This window comes from Palaemon carinicauda, chromosome 19 (assembly GCF_036898095.1).
Source record: "Palaemon carinicauda isolate YSFRI2023 chromosome 19, ASM3689809v2, whole genome shotgun sequence".
Classification (NCBI taxonomy): Eukaryota; Metazoa; Arthropoda; class Malacostraca; order Decapoda; family Palaemonidae; genus Palaemon; species Palaemon carinicauda.
This window is the reverse complement of record NC_090743.1, coordinates 108,473,488-108,494,730: the sequence shown is the minus strand read 5'-3', so window position 1 is coordinate 108,494,730 and position 21,243 is coordinate 108,473,488. Positions and strand designations below refer to the sequence as shown.

Sequence of the window (21,243 nt, the reverse complement as noted above, 5' to 3'; positions counted from 1 at the left end):
AGCAATATCAGTCTGAGAGAGGGACTATCCCTAGCAGTCAAGAACCCAAACCACGTGTTGTTCTCAGACGCGTCGGATTTGGGTTGGGGTGCGACCCTGGACGGTCGGGAATGCTCGGGTCTGTGGACCTCAAGTCAGAAGAGCATGCACATCAACGGCAAGGAGCTATTAGCAGTCCACTTGGCCTTGATGATATTCGAAAGCTTCTTCGAAACTAAGTGGTAGAGGTCAACTCAGACAACACCACAGCTTTGGCGTACATCTCCAAGCAAGGAGGCACACACTCCTTCACGCTGCTCGAGATCGCAAGGGACCTTCTCTTATGGTCAAGAAATCGAGGCATCTCCCTGTTGACGAGATTCATCCAGGGGGACTTGAACGTCTTGGCAGACTGTCTCAGTCGGAGGGGTCAGGTGATACCCACGGAATGGACCCTCCACAAGGACGTGGGCAAGAGTCTTTGGGCTACTTGGGGTCAACCCACCATAGACCTCTTTGCCTCCTCATTGACCAAAAGGTTATCAATCTATTGCTCTCCAGTCCTAGATACAGAAGCAATCCACATAGACGCGTTTCTACTGGATTGGTCTCTTCTGGACTTATATGCATTCCCACCATTCAAGATAGTCAACAAGGTACTGCAGAAGTTCGCCTCTCACGAAGGGACAAGGTTGACGTTGGTTGCTACCCTCTGGCCCGCGAGAGAGTGGTTCACCGAGGTACTTCAATGGCTGGTAGACTTTCCAAGAAGTCTTCCTCTAAGGGTAGATCTGTTACGTCAGCCCCACGTAAAGAATGTCCATCAAGGCCTCCCCGCTCTTCGTCTGACTTCCTTCAGACTATCGAAAGACTCTCAAGAGCTCGAGGCTTTTCGAAGGAGGCAGCCAGTGCGATTGCAAGAGCGAGGAGAGCTTCCACCATTAGAGTATACCAGTCGAAGTGTTAAGTCTTTCGAGACTGGTGCAAGTCAGCATCTGTGTCCTCGTCCAGTACCTCTGTAGCCCAAATCGCAGATTTTCTTTTACATCTGAGAAAGGTTCGCTCCCTTTCAGCTCCCACGATTAAGGGCTACAGGAGCATGTTGGCTTCGGTCTTTCGACATAGAGGCTTAGATCTTTCCAACAATAAAGATCTCCAAGATCTCCTTAGTTCTTTCGAGACCTCTAAGGAACGTCGTTTGGCAACTCCTGGATGGAACTTAGACGTGGTCCTAAGGTTCCTCATGTCAGACAGGTTTGAGCCATTACATTCAGCCTCCCTGAAGGATCTCACCCTCAAGACTCTTTTCCTAGTGTGCTTGGCTTCGGCTAAAAGGGTCAGTGAACTTCATGCCTTCAGTAAGAACATCGGCTTTTCTACAGAAAAAGCCACTTGTTCACTTCATCTTGGTTTCCTGGCCAAAAATGAACTGCCTTCTCGTCCTTGGCCTAAATCTTTTGATATTCCTTGCTTATCAGAGATCGTAGGCAACGAACTGGAAAGAGTATTATGTCCTGTTAGAGCTCTTAAGTTCTATTTAGCTCGTACTAAGTCATTACGAGATAAATCTGAGGCATTATGGTGCTCAGTTTAGAAACCATCATTGCCTATGTCAAAGAATGCTTTGTCATATTTTATCAGATTTTTAATACGAGAAGCTCATTCTCACTTGAATGAGAAAGACCGATGTTTGCTTAAGGTTAAGACGCACGAAGTTAGAGCTATAGCAACCTCCGTGGCCTTCAAGCAAAATAAATCTCTGCAAAGTATTATGGATGCGACTTTTTGGAGAAGCAAGTCAGTGTTCGCGTCATTTTACTTAAAAGATGTCCAGACTCTTTACGAGGACTGCTACACACTGGGTCCATTCGTTGCAGCGAGTGCAGTAGTGGGTGAGGGTTCTACCACTACATTACCCTAATTCCAATATCCTTTTTAATCTGTCTCTTGAAATGTTTTTAATATTGTTTTTTGGGTTGTACGGAAGGCTATGAAGCCTTTCGCATCCTGGTTGATTTGGCGGGTGGTCAAAGTCATTTCTTGAGAGCGCCCAGATTAGGGGTTTGATGAGGTCCTGTTGTATGGGTTGCAGCCCTTAATACTTCAGCTCCTGGGAGTCTTTCAGCATCCTAAGAGGATCACTGGGCTTTGTGAGGAAGAGAGACTAATAAGGCAGAGTAATCGTCTAAGTCAACTTCCTTACCAGGTACCTTTATATATTTGGGTTTTGTTATGATATAACTGTCAAAAACTCTAAGCATATACGCTGTAAACTTAATTAACTCTGGTCTCTACCCACCACCATGGGTGTGAATCAGCTATTATATATTCACCGGCTAAGTTAAATATTTAAAAATGATATTTTAATTATAAAATAAATTTTTGAATATACTTACCCGGTGAATATATAAATTAAAGCCCCCCCCTTCCTCCCCGATAGAGACCCAGCGGGATGAGAAAAATTGGGTCTGTTTACATGTATATGCGGTATCTGGCCGATAGTTGGCGCTAGTGGGCACACCCGCAACCTTCATAGCGATCGCTCGCGAGTTTTTGTGTGTTTTTCTGTCGAGCCGCCGGAGGCTCAGCTATTATATATTCACCGGGTAAGTATAATCAAAAATTTATTTTATAATTAAAATAGCATAATTATGAATTTCTTTAGTGAAATTTTGTCCTACTCGTTTTGTAATGGCTGCTCCGCCGTCTGAGTTTACTCTTGGCATGACTTTCTTCGACTCCTACATTTACGAAGTCAGTTCTCTCTTGTTCTTCCAAGAGGGCCATGCTCTTACTGGGAGACTGGTTGGAATCCAGGAGAAGTTTAGGAAAGTCTGCTTTTGCCTTTCCTCCTTCTTAATTAGCTTCTCGCTCAGGCGTCTGGTGTGACACAGGAGAAGTTCTCGGCTTGGGAGTACCTGCCTTTGCCCAGGGAGACTTCTTAAGCCTAGTGGACTCTCCTCGTCGTCTAGCCATGAGACGCTCCAAGATTTTATGGTCTGCTTCAGAGCTAGACCATCTCCTGTTAGGAGTTTTTTCAAGCGTTTGAAGTATTTATTTGTTGGATTGGTCCCTGGGAGCCTTAAGTAAGAAGGTCTCTCCAGCTGTCAATGTATTGCTGTACAATTATGTCATGCATGAACAAGGCTATCAAGGATGGCTCCAATGATCTGGCAGCCACGTTCACTGCAGGAACAAGGCTATCAGGGATGGCTCCAATGATCGGGCAGCCACGTTCACTGCAGGAGTACTTAAGATGTAAGTGCGCTCAATGTGTTCATTCTCAAGACAAAGTTCACGATGAAGACTACCAAATCTGTCTTGGCAGCAGTAAGGGAAGGCGACTGGATGGTCTCTCTCGACCTTCAGGATGCATACTTCCACATCCCGATTCATCCAAACTTTCAACAACATCTGAGGTTTGTGGACGGGAAAGTAATGTACCAATTTCGAGCACTGTACTCCGACCTCATTCCTGCTCCTCTTGTTTTTACAAGGCCCTTGCAAAATGTAGCAAGCTTTCTACATTTTTTGAGGATTCAGATCCTCCCTTTATTTTGACGACTGGCTAATCAGGGCGTCGTCATTAAATCGCTGTCTGGAGAGCCTCTAATGGACATTAGACCTAACCAAGGAGCTAGGTCTCATAGTGAACGTAGAGAAGTCGTAACTTACAGTACTCCATCCCAGACTAATCTTTATTTGGGAATGGAGATACAGTGTCGGATTTTTCGGGCCTTTTCGTCTCCCACAAGAATGGAACAAGCTCTGTTAAAAGTCCGTCACTTGCAAGAGAAAAACAGTTGCTCTGTAAGAGTTTGAACGAGCCTCGTGGGAACTCTCTCATCGCTGGAGTAGTTTATCTCTCTGGGGAGACTCAACCTTTGCCCTCTCCAATTTCACCTAAACCATTGGAACAAGGAGAAGGGCTTAGAGAGTATCTCTTTCCCAATCTCCAACTCAGTCTAGACACTCTTCCAAGTGCCTCTGTAGCGCAGATTGCGGATTTTCTGCTTTATCTGAGAAACGCTCGCTCCCTCTCTGCATCCACCATTAAAGGCTACAGAAGCATGTTAGCTTACAGAAGCATGTTAGCTTCTGTTTTCAGGCATAGGGGTTTGGATCTTTCTAATAACAAAGATCTCCAAGACCTGCTTAAGTCTTTCGAGACTTCCAAGGAGCGTCATATTTCGACTCCTGCTTGGAACTTGGACGTGGTCCTACAGTTCCTTAAGTCAGACAGGTTTGAACCATTAAATTCAGCCTCCCTGAAGGATCTTACCCTCAAGACACTTTTTTTGGTGAGCTTGGCTTCGGCTAAAAGGGTTAGTGAGATACATGCTTTTAACAAGAACATCGGCTTCTCCACTAATAAAGCAGTATGCGCTCTTCAACTTGGTTTTTTGGCCAAGAATGAACTTCCGTCTCGTCCTAGGCCTAAATCATTTGAAATCCCCAGTCTTTCTGAGATTGTGGGGAATGAAGTTGAAAGTGTGCTGTGCCCCGTTAGAGCTCTTAAATTTTATTTATCCAGAACTAAACCGATACGAGGTTGTTCAGAGGCTTTATGGTGCTCCGTTAAAAAGCCCTCTTTGCCCATGTCTAAGAATGCGTGGTCTTATTTTATTAGACTTTTGATTCGGGAGGCACACTCTCATTTAAGTGAGAAGGATCGTAATTTACTTAAAGTCAGGCTCATGAAGTTAGAGCTATCGATAGCAACTTCAGTAGCGTTTAAGCAAAATAGATCCATTAAAAGTATTATGGACGCGACCTTTTGGAGAGGCAAGTCGGTATTCGCTTCATATTACTTGAAAGATGTCCAGACTCTTTATGAGGACTGCTACACACTGGGACCATTCGTAGCAGCGAGTGCAGTAGTGGGTGAAGGCTCTACCACTACATTCCCTTAATCCCAATATCCTTTTAATCTACTCTTGAAATTTTTAATCTTATTTTGGGTTGTACGGGAGACTAAGAAGTCTTTCGCAATCTTTTTGATTTGGCGGGTGGTCAAAATGTTGTTTCTTGAGAGCGCCCAGATTAAGGGTATTGATGAGGTCCTGTTATAGGGGGTGTTCGCCCTGGATATAACAGCTCCTGGGAGTCTTTCAGCATCCTGAGAGGATGGCTGGGCTTCGTGAGGAAAGCGGACTAATGAGGCAGAGTAATCATCAGAGTCAGCTTCCTTACCAGGTACCTATACTTAAGTTTGTTTTTATGAAATATTTGTCGAAAACTCTTGAGCATATACGCCTTTATTGTTATAATACTGGTCTCTACCCACCACCATGGGTGTGAATCAGCTATTTATATATTCACCGGCTAAGTTTAATATTTAAAAATGATATTTTCATTATAAAATAAATTTTTGAATATACTTACCCGGTGAATATATAATATTAAAGGCTCTCCCTTCCTCCCCGATAGAGACCCTGCGGACTGAGAAGAACTGGATTGGTTGAGAAGTATATGCGGTATCTGGCCGATAGTCGGCGCTGGTGGGCACACCCGCAACCTTCATGGCGATCGCTCGCGAGTTTTTTGGAATCTGTCGGGCTGTCGGAGACGTCAGCTATTTATATATTCACTGGGTAAGTATATTCAAAAATTTATTTTATAATGAAAATATAATTTTTCCCTGTTGAAGCCCTTAGGCTTGTAGCATCCGCCTTTACCAACTAGGGCTATAGCTTAGCTAATAATAATAGTAATAATAATAATAATAATAATAATAATAATAATATCTGTAACACCAGCTCACACTCTTGACTGGCCCCAAAGGTTCCAGTTAGCAGGAGAGTACCATTAATCCCTTCCAGAGGGGGAGAGCTATTGCTATAAGTTCCAAGGAATTTTAGTGAAAGACCTTCCCACATGACTATCTTTGTCTTCTTCTCAAGGAAGAAATATTCTGATGGGGGTGATTAAAGGAAGGAGAAGAGATTGATAGTGGAAGAAGAGACAAGGGAGAATTCCTTTCCCTTTACCAACCATTCTACCTTGCTGCTACAAAGGTGTCATGGTCTGGGCAACCAATAACAAATGCAGTTCCTCTGAAAAGGAAACTAGAAGACCAGATGAATAATTTTCACTGTTGTGGGTGCAAGTATGGGAAGTATGTTCAAATTGGGAAGCTACCACAAAACAATTTACGCTCTAGTTATCCTCTCCCTGTTCGGAAGAGCTAAAACAACACAAATTGGCGTGGGAGGCCTTTAGGTGCACTTCTGCTTACTGTACAACGAGTGCTTACAAAAAAATTCGCAAATGAATGTAAGATAATATCCAAGAATTGATAGAGCCACCCACCGGTACATCTGTACCAAGTGTGGCAAATGACAAAAATGGTTATTCTGCTATAGGAGGGTAGGCTGGACATCACTCTTAAACCTATCTTTACCAATTACAACCTCGTTGATAATTCAATGGTCTTAACAGTATCCCTATTTTAATGGACAAAAGGTTTGGGTACAGGAACAAATTTATTTGTATATTCTCAAGCTTTTAAAGAACCAATTCATCAATATATATAGTCAATCCTTCCAAAATATTAACTTTACTTTCAAAACCCTAAATGTTTTTATGATTGGAGGAACCAAGTGGAAAGCTGTGATGTATGACCATTGAATAGTAAATATGAGCAGCATGGGTTTGTGAAAATAATGTATTTATCAAGGAGATTTAATTGCTAAGTGTTTCAATGCTGCTTATTTGATAAGCTAGCCATAAGACAGCTTTGTGTTATGACCCTTCAAGCCTCCTTTATTTTTAGATATCTAAAGTTGCCTGTAAGACCTTTAATTGAACCTCTAACCCTATTAACATTTAATTTCTTTAATTAGTTTGTAGATTTAACAATAAGGTCTGTCACTTTTTCAATAGGAGAGCATTTATTTATTGACTATTTTAATCACATGTTTTCTTGTCCTCCCTTGTATTTCAATCACATGTTTTCTTGTCGCCTTGTTAAAGTTTTCTATACAGGGATCAAAACCTTATGCAGCATATTTAGAGGCTTAAAATTGTTTCAACTCTTTCTTTCAGCTACTTCGCTCTTCACTAGTCAACAATCGAACTCAAGCAGTTGTTTGTGATGATTTAGGGATGACTACCTACGCAATGTACTCTCATTTGAAAACTGAACTGAAGACCAAGGATCGTGCCGACTTGCTGGAAGCATTTCTCGGTGCCTTGTATATCGATAGGGTAAGTGGTGATGTGCTGTGGATTTTGATAAACCATGGAGTTAATGTCTTAAAAACATTTTGTAAAATGAATGTACAGTATTCACAGTTTGGTTAATATCTTGTTATGGATCATTTCCATTTGAAGAAAGTTAATTTAATTGATTTTTACATTTTAATATTACAATATCTGAGAAGAAACAATTTACAAGTAACTTCCATGTACAGGGTAGTTATAAAATTAAATTCCCTACAATTTGGTTACCAGTCCACTTGGACTATTCATCTTTTCCATATATTTTGCACTTTACATTTAGCATTTTATCTCAAGCAGATGAACAGTTCAAATACAGATAGTTGATGACTTAAGACCGAGATAGGTGTTGCTCAGCTGGTCATAAGTAGCCTGTTTGGTCAGCTAATTTTTTTTTTGGAGACTTGTTTTAGACTTTAACATAAAAAAATAGAAAAAAGTAGATTACAGTAGTACAGTATATATTTGATTGCATGTACCATATTCAATTGCCACTTTTTTGAGAAGAATAATCCCTCTACTATTGTGGGATGTTATGTTCCACAACGGTAAGTGAGAATCCACAGTACAAAATATTTTATTTGTATAAATATTTTTATTTCTATGCGGATACAAACTTTAGAGTCATTTATATGGTTACTCCAGTCTCGTTTTCTCTATGACCAGGCAATCAAAGAAAATTGGTGTGATTGCATCATACTACTTAGTTGCTAGTCAACAGCTGCATGTGTAGAACGCCTGCATATTTCTCCACCACACTCCTGCTCGCGAAGTCAAGAGGATGGACCTCGCTTCCTCTCTGCAATCAGAAATCCGCACCCCCCTCGATATTTTATAGTGCTTAGTGCTTGTGTGTCTTATGCTCACTGTCACAAGTCAAAGTTTGTGTTCATGTCCCGGCTGTGATGGATGTTCCTATGATACTTTCATGAGCCGAGTAGATGTTAATACGCACCTGGTTTGTCCTTCTTATTGTGGTAAAAGATGTTCAGTGGAATCACCGTGCGAATACTGTAGGGAGTAGGCTTCCTCCCAGTGGGAGAGATGTCGCTTGTCGCAAAAAACTGTCTAAAAGATCGTTCTCCTGCTTTGTCTTCTGCCAGCAGTAGCAAGAAATAAAAATCAGCTCTGGTGAACCTTATCTCCCAACCAGGTTCTACGTGTCAGGAACCCACCGAGGCTCCAGTCACGGAATACGATGGCCATCCTAATTTTGTAAATGTTTTATCACCCAAGGTTGATACTGTAATGTACAATATGAGCTTAAACCAGTTCTTGTAGCGGATCCTCTGGCTTTGGCCGCTGCACTCACTGTGCCAGATCTAATATCAGTACCATCAGTCCCTGATTACCCAGTTATGTAAGAGGGAGAGAACCTTACATGTCAAATTACACAGACAGGATCTTTCCGCTCTTAGAAGTACAGTATCTCCTATCAGAGCCTTGAAAGTATCTCTGCGCTCCCATCGAAACCTAAAAGTAGAACCTGACATTCCCCCTGTTCTGAAGCAACCTTGTTGAAAGACCCTTGTTACCAGTTTCCAGCTCATATAAATGAGCAAGGCTTGCCTCGTACGCCCAAGGGTCCTCTGCCACGATCTAATCTAAAGAGTTCCCAGGACCTATCACAATACATGTTATCCCTTTATTACAAGGGTGGTCAGACCGCTTCGGCTGTGTCCACTCCAAAACTCCTTCCAAGCCTAAAAGCAATGTCAAGGAGAGTTTAACAAACCCTGCTTTAATTCCCAGAATTTTATCTTTTTAAATATTAAACTTAGCCGGTGAATATATAATAGCTGACGTCTCGGACGGCTCGACAGAAAAACACAAAAACTCGCGAGCGATCGCCATGAAGGTTGCGGGTGTGCCCACCAGCGCCAACTATCGGCCAGATACCGCATATACATGTAAACAGCTCCAGTTCTTCTCTGTCGGTCTTGTCGACAAGTTGATTCCATTACTCGCTGTTGACCTGGAGTTTTTCGTCATTCTTGGTGAAGTACTTCTTTTTGGTTTTGAGCTTTCGCAGTGCAGGTGTTTTTATCTTATATTTAAACTCTTGAACTCTTTTTTGGATAGATTTTATTGTTGATGACTTTGGATTGTTTTTGGATTTTCTTTGACTTTTCAAAATGGCTGACCCTTCTCCAATTCCTAAATTTCGTAAATGTAATGCTAGGGATTGTAACAAACGTCTTCCAAAGGCCTCTCTCGACCCACATACCGTGTGTTCTAATTGTCGGGGTAAAACCTGTCAATTAGGAGATCGGTGTGATGAGTGCGTGGTACTTTCGGAATTCGACTGGCTAGAGTTTGATAAGTATTCTCGTAAGCTAGAGAGAGATAGGGTGAGGAGAAGTTCCTCTAGATCATTGGTTCCCAACCTGGGGGTAAATTACCCCCTGGGGGTAATTTAGCAATTTTTCGGGGGTAATGGAGGGGTGACAGAAAAATGTTAAGAATTCTGAAAATCAAGTAAGCATTGGTATTAGGATTAATGTTAACTTAGTCTTAGTATTTTAAGTTGTAAAGTAAACCTATTATAAGTAAGTAACAAAGCTAAACCAAATAACAATAAATATCAAAAACTAATATACAGTATTAGAAAAGAAAAAATATATAGCTAAGTGTGTGGTAACCGAAAAGTATTTTCACAAGTATGCTTCAGGACACAAGTCACTCAGTAACCCCAATGACTCATCGACGAGTCCAGTACGCGTCACTCACTGCCTCTATTTCACACTGCCAGTTTCTCTGTGAGCATCAGCCGAGGTGGACATGAGCTGGTATGTATGTGTACTGCCCTGTGCAGTTTATACTTAGTATTTACCCAGGAATTTCTGGAACAAAAAGGATCTCCTTTTGCTACCAAGTTCACTCATAAGGAGTGGCTTGCTCGACTTTGTTACTTGGCTGACATATTTGCGGAGCTGAACAGTGGTAATCTGCAACTCCAGGGCCAAAACACGACTGTCATTGATGCCCGTCACAATGTGGCTGCATTTCTGGCGAAACTGAGACACTGGATTCGGCGCTTGGAGAAATGAGTGATCGACCAGTTCCCCACCCTAGACCAGTTTATTGAGGAGAATAGTCATGATACTGGATCTCTTCTACAGACCATTAACAAAGAGATGAGCGACCATTTGAAGGGGCTTGAAACAAGCATGCATCACTACTTTCCAGAGAGTGACCAAGAAACAGCCAGTCTTCAGTGGATCATTCATCCCTTCTCTGTACCTGATGAGGCCATTCATGATGATGATTTCCCTGCAAAGGAGGAGTGGATCACAATGCGAGCCAATGAAGCCTTGAAAATCGAATTCCAAAACCAATATGCAGATTCCTTTTGGATTTCACGACTAGCCGACTCGCCAACTCTGTTCAAGAGAGCCTTGAAGTTGTTGGTATCATTCTCAACAACGTATCTGTGCGAGAAGGGGTTCTCAACTGTGCTGGGGATGAAAACAAAAAAGAGGACTCGCTTGGATGTTGCAAATGATGCCCGGCTGGCACTTTCAACCACGAAACCAAGAATTCCTCAACTAGCTTCAAATATGCAACTCCAACCATCTCACTGATGCTCTTGACATCTTTGGTAAGTCATTAGAGATGCAAAATGTACTAATACAATAAATAAAAGAAATTATCTCTAGTGTTTTAGTTTAGCCATATATATATAAATGTTGACAACATTTTGTGAAAGGGGTAAGATGCTTAATGTGGCATGCTAAATTGGGTAACAAGCTGAAAAAGGTTGAGAACCACTGCTCTAGATCATTAGAATTTTCCTCCTCCCATGCCCCTGAACCTAATCCTTCCCCAGTAGTAGTTGTGCCTGAACCCTCTACTAGCACTCATGAACCATCAATGCGGGATATGTTGCGTGCCATTCAAGCTTTGGGCGAGAGAGTTGAATCTTTGGCTACGGACCGTAATCAACTCATGGCGGATGTAAAAGAGTTAAAGTGTCAGAGTGCCACATTAGAAAATCGTGGGGATAAAGTGATTAGTGCGCAAAGTGTTATCAGTGTTGCGACCGAGGGTTCGTCTGTTCGTGCTTGTCGTTTGCCTAGTCCGAGACCTCTTGCAAGCTCCCATGCACCAGGGAGAAGTAATGTCGTAGGACTTATGGGGACGAGAGGCTTTAACCAACGAACAGACGTTCCCTCTATGGTTTCGGGCGTGTCTAGTCAAGACCGCCCCTACCATAAGACGAGCGAGGCGGTTTTCTCCTCGTCATCCGAAGGCTTCTCGCGTAAGAAACCGTGGAGCAAGGTTTCGAGACCCTTAAAGCGGAAGTCAGTCCCTTCAGGACAGGTCCAGCGTCCTGGTTGTAGCCATTGGGACAGCTCTGACCCTGTGCAGTCATCGGAAGACTGCTCGCCGCCTAAACAGAAGCGTAACACGGGCTCCGAGAGTCTTAGTTTAGGCAATGTTTTGCAGTCACAGACGTTACCATCGTCTCGACCCGCACCCACTCCCGTTGATCCTAAATGGGTTGTACTGCAGGATATGCAGAATAAGCTTGCCTCTCTTATGGAGGAGTATACTGCTGAGCAGGTTCACGATGATCCTCGCCGTTACGCTGATCGAGATCCTGGCCGTCAGCCGCCCAAACGAGCCTTTGCTCGTCCTCTTGACGTTGACGTTACAAAGTCACGTCAGTCACGTGACTTAGAGCCTCACTCGATGCAGTCCCGTGTTGACTTTCAGCCGCTTGTGGACGTTCAGCCGCTGCCGCATGCTCGTGTTGACGTTCAGGACGTTCGCCAACCAGCTAAGTTGACTTGTTTTGACGTCGAGCGTCAAGCACCGCAGTCAAGAGTTGTTTTAACTGCTCAATCTAGGCAGTAAAGGCAGTCTCGAGTTGACGTCGAGCGTCCTCCCGCTCCTGTTGTTGTTGCTAGTCAGTCCGTTAAGCAGTTACATGACGTAGCGTCCTGGACTGCTACTGATGCTCCTGTGCGTGTGGACTCTGCTTGTCAAGCATTGCCACCAAGGCAGGTCTCTCCCTTGCTTGAGACTCATCAGTTGTTGGACGAGGTTCCTTCAGATGAGGACGTTGCTGATCCTCCTCCTAATGATAATCCTTTGGAGTTTTGTCGGATGTAGAAGAACCTAAGGCTGTACAACCTTCGATGAATTTTAAGAAAATCATGATGATTTTCAAGGATCTTTTCCCAGATCATTTTGTTACTGTTGCTCCTCGTTCGCCTCCGTCTGAGTTTGCGCTAGGCTTAGCTGCTACCAAGCCTGCCTTTACTAAGCTAGTGCTTTCTCGCTCTTCTAAGAGGGCTTTACGTCTTCTAGGCGACTGGTTGGTTACCAGGAGGAGTTTGGGGAAGACGGCCTTTGCCTTCCCACCTTTTAAGCTAGCTTCTAGATCGAGCGTCTGGTATGACACGGGAGAAGTTCTCGGCTTGGGAGTCCCTGCCTCTGCCCAGGGTGACTTCTCAAGCCTCGTAGACTCTCCCCGTCGCCTGGCCATGAGACGCTCGAAGATTTGTTGGTCCTCCTCGGACCTTGACCATCTCCTTAAAGGCGTATACAGGGCCTTTGAAGTTTTTAACTTTCTAGATTGGTCTTTAGGAGCATTAAGTAGGAAGATCTCGTCTGCTGACCAAGATGTATCCTTACTTATTATGTCCTGTATGGACAAAGCCATCCGCGATGGCTCCAATGAGCTCGCCTCCACCTTTACGTCGGGAGTCTTGAAGAAGAGAGAAACCCTTTGCTCTTTCCTTTCAGCAGGAGTTACTCCCTGTCAAAGATCGGAACTGCTCTTTGCTCCCTTATCGGCTGCCTTGTTTCCACAGCAGCTGATTAAGGACATTGCTGCTTCGCTTGTGCAGAAGGACACCCATGACCTGATGGCTTCTTCTGCTCGCAAGGGAGCTCCTTCTTCATCCTTTGTTGTGAGACCCAGAATCGAGACTCCTGCGTCTAGGTTTATCCCGCCCTTTCGTGGCAGAGCTCCCAGCAGGGGAGGCTCTCGTGCCGAGGGTAAGAGAGGTAAGAAGAGAGGAGCCAAGTCCTCCCGTGGCAGAGTCTGACTGCCCACGTCCTCAGACAGCGGTAGGGGCCAGACTGACCAACTTCTGGCAGGCCTGGGAGAAGAGGGGTGCAGACCAAGAGTCTGTCCTGTTGCTCAAGGAGGGGTACAAAATACCGTTTGTACGCAGACCTCCTCTAGTAACAGTTCCCATAGACCTCTCTCCCAGGTATCGAGAGGAGTCAAAGAGACAAGCCCTACATCACGAAGTGTCTCTGTTGCTAGAGAAGGGAGCGGTGGTGAAAGTCTCGGACCTTCAATCACCGGGGTTTTACAACCGTCTCTTCCTAGTCCCAAAGCATACAGGAGGTTGGAGGCCAGTGCTAGACGTCAGTGCGCTCAACGTTTTTGTTACGAAAACAAAATTTACGATGGAGACCACGAAGTCCGTCTTAGCAGCGGTCAGAGAGGGAGACTGGATGGTCTCTCTCGACTTGCGAGATGCGTACTTCCACATTCCTATACACCCGGATTCCCAACCGTTTCTGAGGTTTGTTTACAGGAATGTGGTGTACCAGTTTCGAGCACTGTGCTTCGGCCTCAGTCCTGCTCCTCTCGTGTTTACGAGGCTCATGAGGAATGTGGCAAAATTCCTTCATCTATCGGGAATTCGAGCCTCCCTGTACTTGGACGACTGGCTTCTCAGAGCATCGTCCAGTCATCGCTGTCTGCAGGATCTACATTGGACGTTGGGTCTGGCAAAGGAGTTGGGACTTTTGGTCAACTTAGAAAAGTCCCAACTGATTCTATCCCAGATGATTCTATATTTGGGGATGGAGATTCGCAGTCTAGTTTTTTGGGCTTTTCCGTCTGCCACCCGAATAGAACAAGCCCTGCTCAAAGTCCGACTAATGCTGAAAAGAGAACGTTGTTCAGTGAGGAGTTGGACGAGTCTCGTAGGGACTCTGTCATCCCTGGAGCAGTTTGTCTCGCTAGGGAGACTTCACCTTCGGCCTCTCCAGTTCCATTTAGACTCTCACTGGAACAAGAGCAAGACTTTAGAGCAGTGGTTCCCAACCTTTTTCAGCTTGTTACCCAATTTAGCATGCCACATTAAGCATCTTACCCCTTTCACAAAATGTTGTCAACATTTATATATATATGGCTAAACTAAAATACTAGAGATAATTTCTTTTATTTATTGTATTAGTACATTTTGCATCTCTAATGACTTACCAAAGATGTCAAGAGCATCAGTGAGATGGTTGGAGTTGCATATTTGAAGCTAGTTGAGGAATTCTTGGTTTCGTGGTTGAAAGTGCCAGCCGGGCATCATTTGCAACATTCAAGCGAGTCCTCTTTTTTGTTTTCATCCCCAGCACAGTTGAGAACCCCTTCTCGCACAGATACGTTGTTGAGAATGATACCAACAACTTCAAGGCTCTCTTGAACAGAGTTGGCGAGTCGGCTAGTCGTGAAATCCAAAAGCAATCTGCATTTTGGTTTTGGAATTCGATTTTCAAGGCTTCATTGGCTCGCATTGTGATCCACTCCTCCTTTGCAGGGAAATCATCATCATGAATGGCCTCATCAGGTACAGAGAAGGGATGAATGATCCACTGAAGACTGGCTGTTTCTTGGTCACTCTCTGGAAAGTAGTGATGCATGCTTGTTTCAAGCCCCTTCAAATGGTCGCTCATCTCTTTGTTAATGGTCTGTAGAAGAGATCCAGTATCATGACTATTCTCCTCAATAAACTGGTCTAGGGTGGGGAACTGGTCGATCACTCATTTCTCCAAGCGCCGAATCCAGTGTCTCAGTTTCGCCAGAAATGCAGCCACATTGTGACGGGCATCAATGACAGTCGTGTTTTGGCCCTGGAGTTGCAGATTACCACTGTTCAGCTCCGCAAATATGTCAGCCAAGTAACAAAGTCGAGCAAGCCACTCCTTATGAGTGAACTTGGTAGCAAAAGGAGATCCTTTTTGTTCCAGAAATTCCTGGGTAAATACTAAGTATAAACTGCACAGGGCAGTACACATACATACCAGCTCATGTCCACCTCGGCTGATGCTCACAGAGAAACTGGCAGTGTGAAATAGAGGCAGTGAGTGACGCGTACTGGACTCGTCGATGAGTCATTGGGGTTACTGAGTGACTTGTGTCCTGAAGCATACTTGTGAAAATACTTTTCGGTTACCACACACTTAGCTATATATTTTTTCTTTTCTAATACTGTATATTAGTTTTTGATATTTATTGTTATTTGGTTTAGCTTTGTTACTTACTTATAATAGGTTTACTTTACAACTTAAAATACTAAGACTAAGTTAACATTAATCCTAATACCAATGCTTACTTGATTTTCAGAATTCTTAACATTTTTCTGTCACCCCTCCATTACCCCCGAAAAATTGCTAAATTACCCCCAGGGGGTAATTTACCCCCAGGTTGGGAACCAATGCTTTAGAGGCTGTATCAATCCCGGTCTCCGAACCAGTAAAAGCATGCCTGAACTGGTGGGACAGCAACATCAGTCTGAGAGAGGGTCTGTCCCTAGCAGTCAAGAATCCAAACCACGTGTTGTTCTCAGACGCGTCGGATTTGGGTTGGGGTGCGACCCTGGACGGTCGGGAATGCTCGGGTCTTTGGACCTCAGTTCAGAAGAGCATGCACATCGACGGCAAGGAGCTATTAGTTGTCCACTTGGCCTTGATGAATTTCGAGAGCATTCTTCGAAACAAAGTGGTAGAGGTCAATTCAGACAACACCACAGCTTTGGCGTACATCTCCAAGCAAGGAGGCACTCACTCCCACACACTGTACGTGATCGCAAGGGACCTCCTCATATGGTAAAAAAATCGAGGCATCTCCCTGTTGACAAGATTCATCCAGGGGGACTTGAACGTCTTGGCAGACTGTCTCAGTCGGAGAGGTCAGGTGATCCCCACGGAATGGACCCTCCACAAGGACGTGTGCAAGAGTCTTTGGGCGACTTGGGGTCAACCCACCATAGACCTCTTTGCCACCTCGTTGACCAAAAGGCTCCCAATCTATTGCTCACCAGTCCCAGATCCAGAGGCGATCCACATAGACGCGTTTCTACTGGACTGGTCTCACCTGGACTTGTATGCATTCCCACCATTCAAGATAGTCAACAAGGTACTGCAGAAGTTCGCCTCTCACGAAGGGACAAGGTTGACGTTGGTTGCTCCCCTCTGGCCCGCGAGAGAGTGGTTCACAGAGGTACTTCAATGGGTGGTAGACATTCCAAGGAGTCCTTCCTCTAAGGTAGATCTCTTACGTCAGCCCCACGTAAAGGATGTTCATCAAAGCCTCCCCGCGCTTCGTCTGACTGCCTTCAGACTATCGAAAGACTCTCAAGAGCTCGAGGTTTTTCGAAGGAGGCAGCCAGTGCGATTGCGAGAGCTAGGAGAGCTTCTACCATCAAAGTATACCAGTCGAAGTGGGAAGTCTTTCGAGACTGGTGCAAGTCAGCATCTGTATCCTCTTCCAGTACCTCTGTAGCCCAAATCGCAGATTTTCTCTTACATCTGAGAAATGTTCGCTCCCTCTCAGCACCCACTATTAAGGGCTACAGGAGCATGTTGGCTTCGGTCTTTCGACATAGAGGCTTAGATCTTTCCAATAATAAAGATCTCCAAGATCTCCTTAAGTCTTTCGAGACCTCTAAGGAACGTCGTATGGCAACTCCTGGATGGAACTTAGACGTGGTCCTAAGGTTCCTGATGTCAGACAGGTTTGAGCCATTACATTCAGCCTCCCTGAAGGATCTCACCCTCAAGACACTTTTCCTAGTGTGCTTGGCTTCGGCTAAAAGGGTCAGTGAGATTCATGCCTTCAGTAAGAACATCGGCTTTTCCACAGATAAAGCCACATGTTCACTTCAGCTGGGTTTCCTGGCCAAAAATGAGCTGCCTTCTCGTCCTTGGCCTAAGTCATTTGATATACCTTGCCTGTCAGAGATCGTAGGCAACGAACTTGAAAGAGTACTGTGTCCAGTTAGAGCTCTTAAGTTCTACTTAGCTCGTACTAAGTCCTTACGAGGTGGATCTGAGGCCTTATGGTGCTCAGTTAAGAAGCCATCATTACCTATGTCAAAGAATGCTTTGTCATATTTTATCAGATTTTTAATCCGAGAGGCTCATTCTCACTTGAGTGAAACAGACCGTTGCTTGCTTAAGGTTAAGACACACGAAGTAAGAGCTATAGCAACTTCCGTGGCCTTTAAGCAAAATAGATCTCTGCGATGTATTATGGACGCGACCTTTTGGAGAAGCAAGTCGGTATTCGCGTCATTTTACTTAAAAGATGTCCAGACTCTTTATGAGGACTGCTACACACTGGGTCCATTCGTTGCAGCGAGTGCAGTAGTGGGTGAGGGTTCTACCACTACATTCCCTTAATTCCAATATCCTTTTTAATCTGTCTCTTGAAATGTTTTTAATCTTGTTTTTGGGTTGTACGGAAGGCTAAGAAGCCTTTCGCATCCTGGTTGATTTGGCGGGTGGTCAAATGTCATTTCTTGAGAGCGCCCAGATTAGGGGTTTGATGAGGTCCTGTTGTATGGGTTGCCGCCCTTGATACTTCAGCTCCTGGGAGTCTTTCAGCATCCTAAGAGGATGGCTGGGCTTCGTGAGGAAGACAGACTAACAAGGCAGAGTAATCGTCAAAGTCAGCTTCCTTACCAGGTACCTATATATATTTGAGTTTTGTTATGATATAACTGTCAAAAACTCTAAGCATATACGCCGTAAACTGTATTAATACTGGTCTCTACCCACCACCATGGGTGTGAATCAGCTATTATATATTCACCGGCTAAGTTTAATATTTAAAAATGATATTTTGATTATAAAATAAATTTTTGAATATACTTACCCGGTGAATATATAAATTAAAGGCCCCCCCTTCCTCCCCGATAGAGACCCAGCGGGATGAGAAGAACTGGAGCTGTTTACATGTATATGCGGTATCTGGCCGATAGTTGGCGCTGGTGGGCACACCCGCAACCTTCATGGCGATCGCTCGCGAGTTTTTGTGTTTTTCTGTCGAGCCGTCCGAGACGTCAGCTATTATATATTCACCGGGTAAGTATATTCAAAAATTTATTTTATAATCAAAATATCATTTCAACAATTCAGCCGCGCAGAACGTTTAGAGTAACAAGTCTGAATGTGCCGCTGTGTCCAAGCGCGATGGCGTCACTTTATGCGTTGCCATCCCTATGCGTGAGGCAACTCCTCTGCAGATTGAGCAGGCCAACAAGTACAAACAGGCTGTCACTCACAAGTATGACATCACGAAATGCACCACCATCTTAACATGCAAGAGTATTTCTCTGCAACATAATTATGCTAACGCACAACATGTTCCTGCCAGAACCTCACAAGATCAACATACCCCAGAAGGCGTGGTAAATTGACTCCGCATTATTTCAAAAGTTTCCCTGGAGTTTTATAAAAATCCGGCTAGGACACGCGAGGACAAAGCCTTGTTTACGCTAATAGCAAACCCATTAATTTTCATGATCAGCCACACTACCTCTTGGCCTAATGTTCATAATGCTTCACAGGTCACTCGTTCTACGGAATGACACCTTGTTTCAGATAATTCTTTGCAGGTAGGAAGGACGGATAAGGGGCAAGGAGCTTTTCCCTCTTCCAATGAGTCGCACCTCAATCCGACACTTTTATCAACTTTCGTTAGATGTCGTAGATTAGACACACGCTGTAGGCACCCTATGTGGCCACATGCAGTACAGATAATTCTCTCTCTTCTTGAATCTAGCTCTGAGAGACTCCAACTCTTTTGCCTCACACTGTTGTTAGAGGCAAATGCTCTTGTAATGGGAGTGAGCTGGCATCGTCCCATTCCTTCTCCACCTCCTATTCCTGTCACAGTATGAATGACATAAGGGAAAGGAAGGACATTCGATGAAAGAGTCAAGAACCAAGTGACTGTCAAAAGACAGAACAGCCAATTGTGCCAAAAGTGGAACAACCGGACAATGACATTTACTATTAATGACTCTCTACTCTGTGCGTGAGCACCAGCTCTGCTGATGTAATCCCCATCGAGGTCCCAATGTCAGGCTCAGAAGCATCACATTATATAATTAAAGTTATGAGCCTCATCCGTTGTTTAGATGGACTGGATGAGCCCCTCACGTGCAAACCGATAACATACCGTACGCTATTGACTACCTTCCCACAATCTTAAAGCCCCAGACACAGGTTCGTTGTGGCAATTTCTAACCAGACTAGAGATAATTTAGACTTACCTAATACCCAAGTCTCAGCATCACAAAATTCACTTAGGGCCAGTAGGTCCTCAAAGCTACCACCATGACCCCTGTCATGTCTGGCACATTTCAGAGCCCACTCCCTATTGACGGTGATGTTTCTAATCTGGTTCCATCGGTACCAGTCTATAAATTCTCCAGCCTCCCCTCTATTGTTTCTAGTCCTGAATGGCAAACATGGAGGTAGAAGACATGTTTTTAATCCAAGCCTGTTCATGGCTAGACCACTGGTCTGGAGAAGTTTCCCGCTTTGCTGCGACAGAAAACTTGAGGAAAGAACACCCCCTTAGGCAATTTGAGGAATTATATCCATTTGGGGCTAAAGCCATAGAATTCCTTATGCATCAAAACATTTACCTATGGGGTAATTGTATCGCAAAGAGGCGTGATGCTGTCTTAGCCAAATGCTCTAGACAGCTGTCTCCCAGGAATGCATTAGCCCTGTTGGACGATTGTATCCGCAAGTTTCGTGAATATCCTTGGGGCTATGTTTAGCCCAAAGGGCGTGGCTATGAAGGCATACTTCCTTTTTTGTAGCATGAATCCAAGGTAGGAGGAGAGGGGACGGGTGACTGATAGGTGCCAGTAAGCATCTGCCAGGTCTATTGAGACTGTACGCCCGTTTTGGTAGAAGGGTCCTTATTACCTTTTTGTTCAAGAGTTTTGAGGTATATTCTTCCAATAAGGGGGTGGAGTGTTGGAGGAATTGAGGAAAAGGGGGTGGAATTTTTTCCATTTCCAACCGAGTCCATTCTTGATTAGGCTGTGGGCCCAGGGATCGAAGGTCCAACAATCCTGAAAGTGGAGGAGTCTCCCTCCTACCTGGAGCCTCTCATTGCCGAGATGTTCCTGAGGATCTATTTCCGTGACCGCGTCCTCCTCTACCCCTCGAAACCGGGTTTCTTGAGGAACCTCTTTTGAGCCTCTACCTTTGTGGGGGCGAAAGGTAGTTGTGTGCCTCTCAAAGCCTAAATTAAACGCAGGCGGCTGAGCTACCATTTGGGGCACTGTGGCCATGGTCACGGTTGGAAATTGTGCAGGTCTGCATGGTTTCTTTGTCTTCCTGTTTTTAGGTTGGGGGACTAGCATCTAAAGATGATTTCCTCTAGGAAGACATGCCCCACTTCTTGAGAAGGTTCCTGCTCTCCGTGGCGGCTTTGGCGATGACCTGAACCACATCTTGTGGAAAGAGGTCCTTTCCCCATTTACATTAAGTGATCAGCTTCCTGGGTTCGTGTTTGACCGTTGCTGCGGCAAACACATGCTCTCTACAGGCCCTCCTGGACCTGACGAAGGCATACAAGTCCTTCACAAGGGTACAGTACCCATGCGAGACTTGGCTAAGACCATGAACATGTCTGGGGCATTGATAAGGCCTGAAGAGACAAAGAAGCGGCTAGTCTCTCTTTTGTCTCCTGTTCCCTTCTCAAAAGATGCTCCGGCAGTTGTGGAAGGTTGTCATCGAACTGCTGACCTGCTATCTCCGGATCCAGTTTAGAGACGGAGAAGGTTAGATGAACCTCGTTCCACTTCTCCTCGCAGGTAGGCATGGCTAGAGATAATGGTCTGCATTCTTCTAGCACTGGGCATGGTTTGCCCGCATCGACTGCTCTCATGACACAGTCAAGAGCTTTCACCGAGAAGGGGAAGGCTCTGGAGGAAGGAGCAATGAAGGTAGGATGCCTCTTGCTTAATGCTGAGACTTTGGAGTTAGTGTATC

The 21,243-nt window shown here is 44.6% G+C and overlaps 1 protein-coding gene across 2 annotated transcripts in view; it reads left to right on the top strand.

The window, feature by feature from the left end:
- LOC137658710 (ribonuclease 3-like) overlaps positions 1-21,243 on the top strand; it is a 211,943-nt gene that overhangs the window by 138,546 nt on the left and 52,154 nt on the right. For both annotated transcript variants that reach the window (XM_068393706.1, XM_068393705.1), the window contains exon 20: positions 7,027-7,188. In XM_068393706.1, the coding sequence (XP_068249807.1) occupies positions 7,027-7,188 (162 nt within the window). The remainder of the gene's footprint in view (positions 1-7,026; positions 7,189-21,243) is intronic.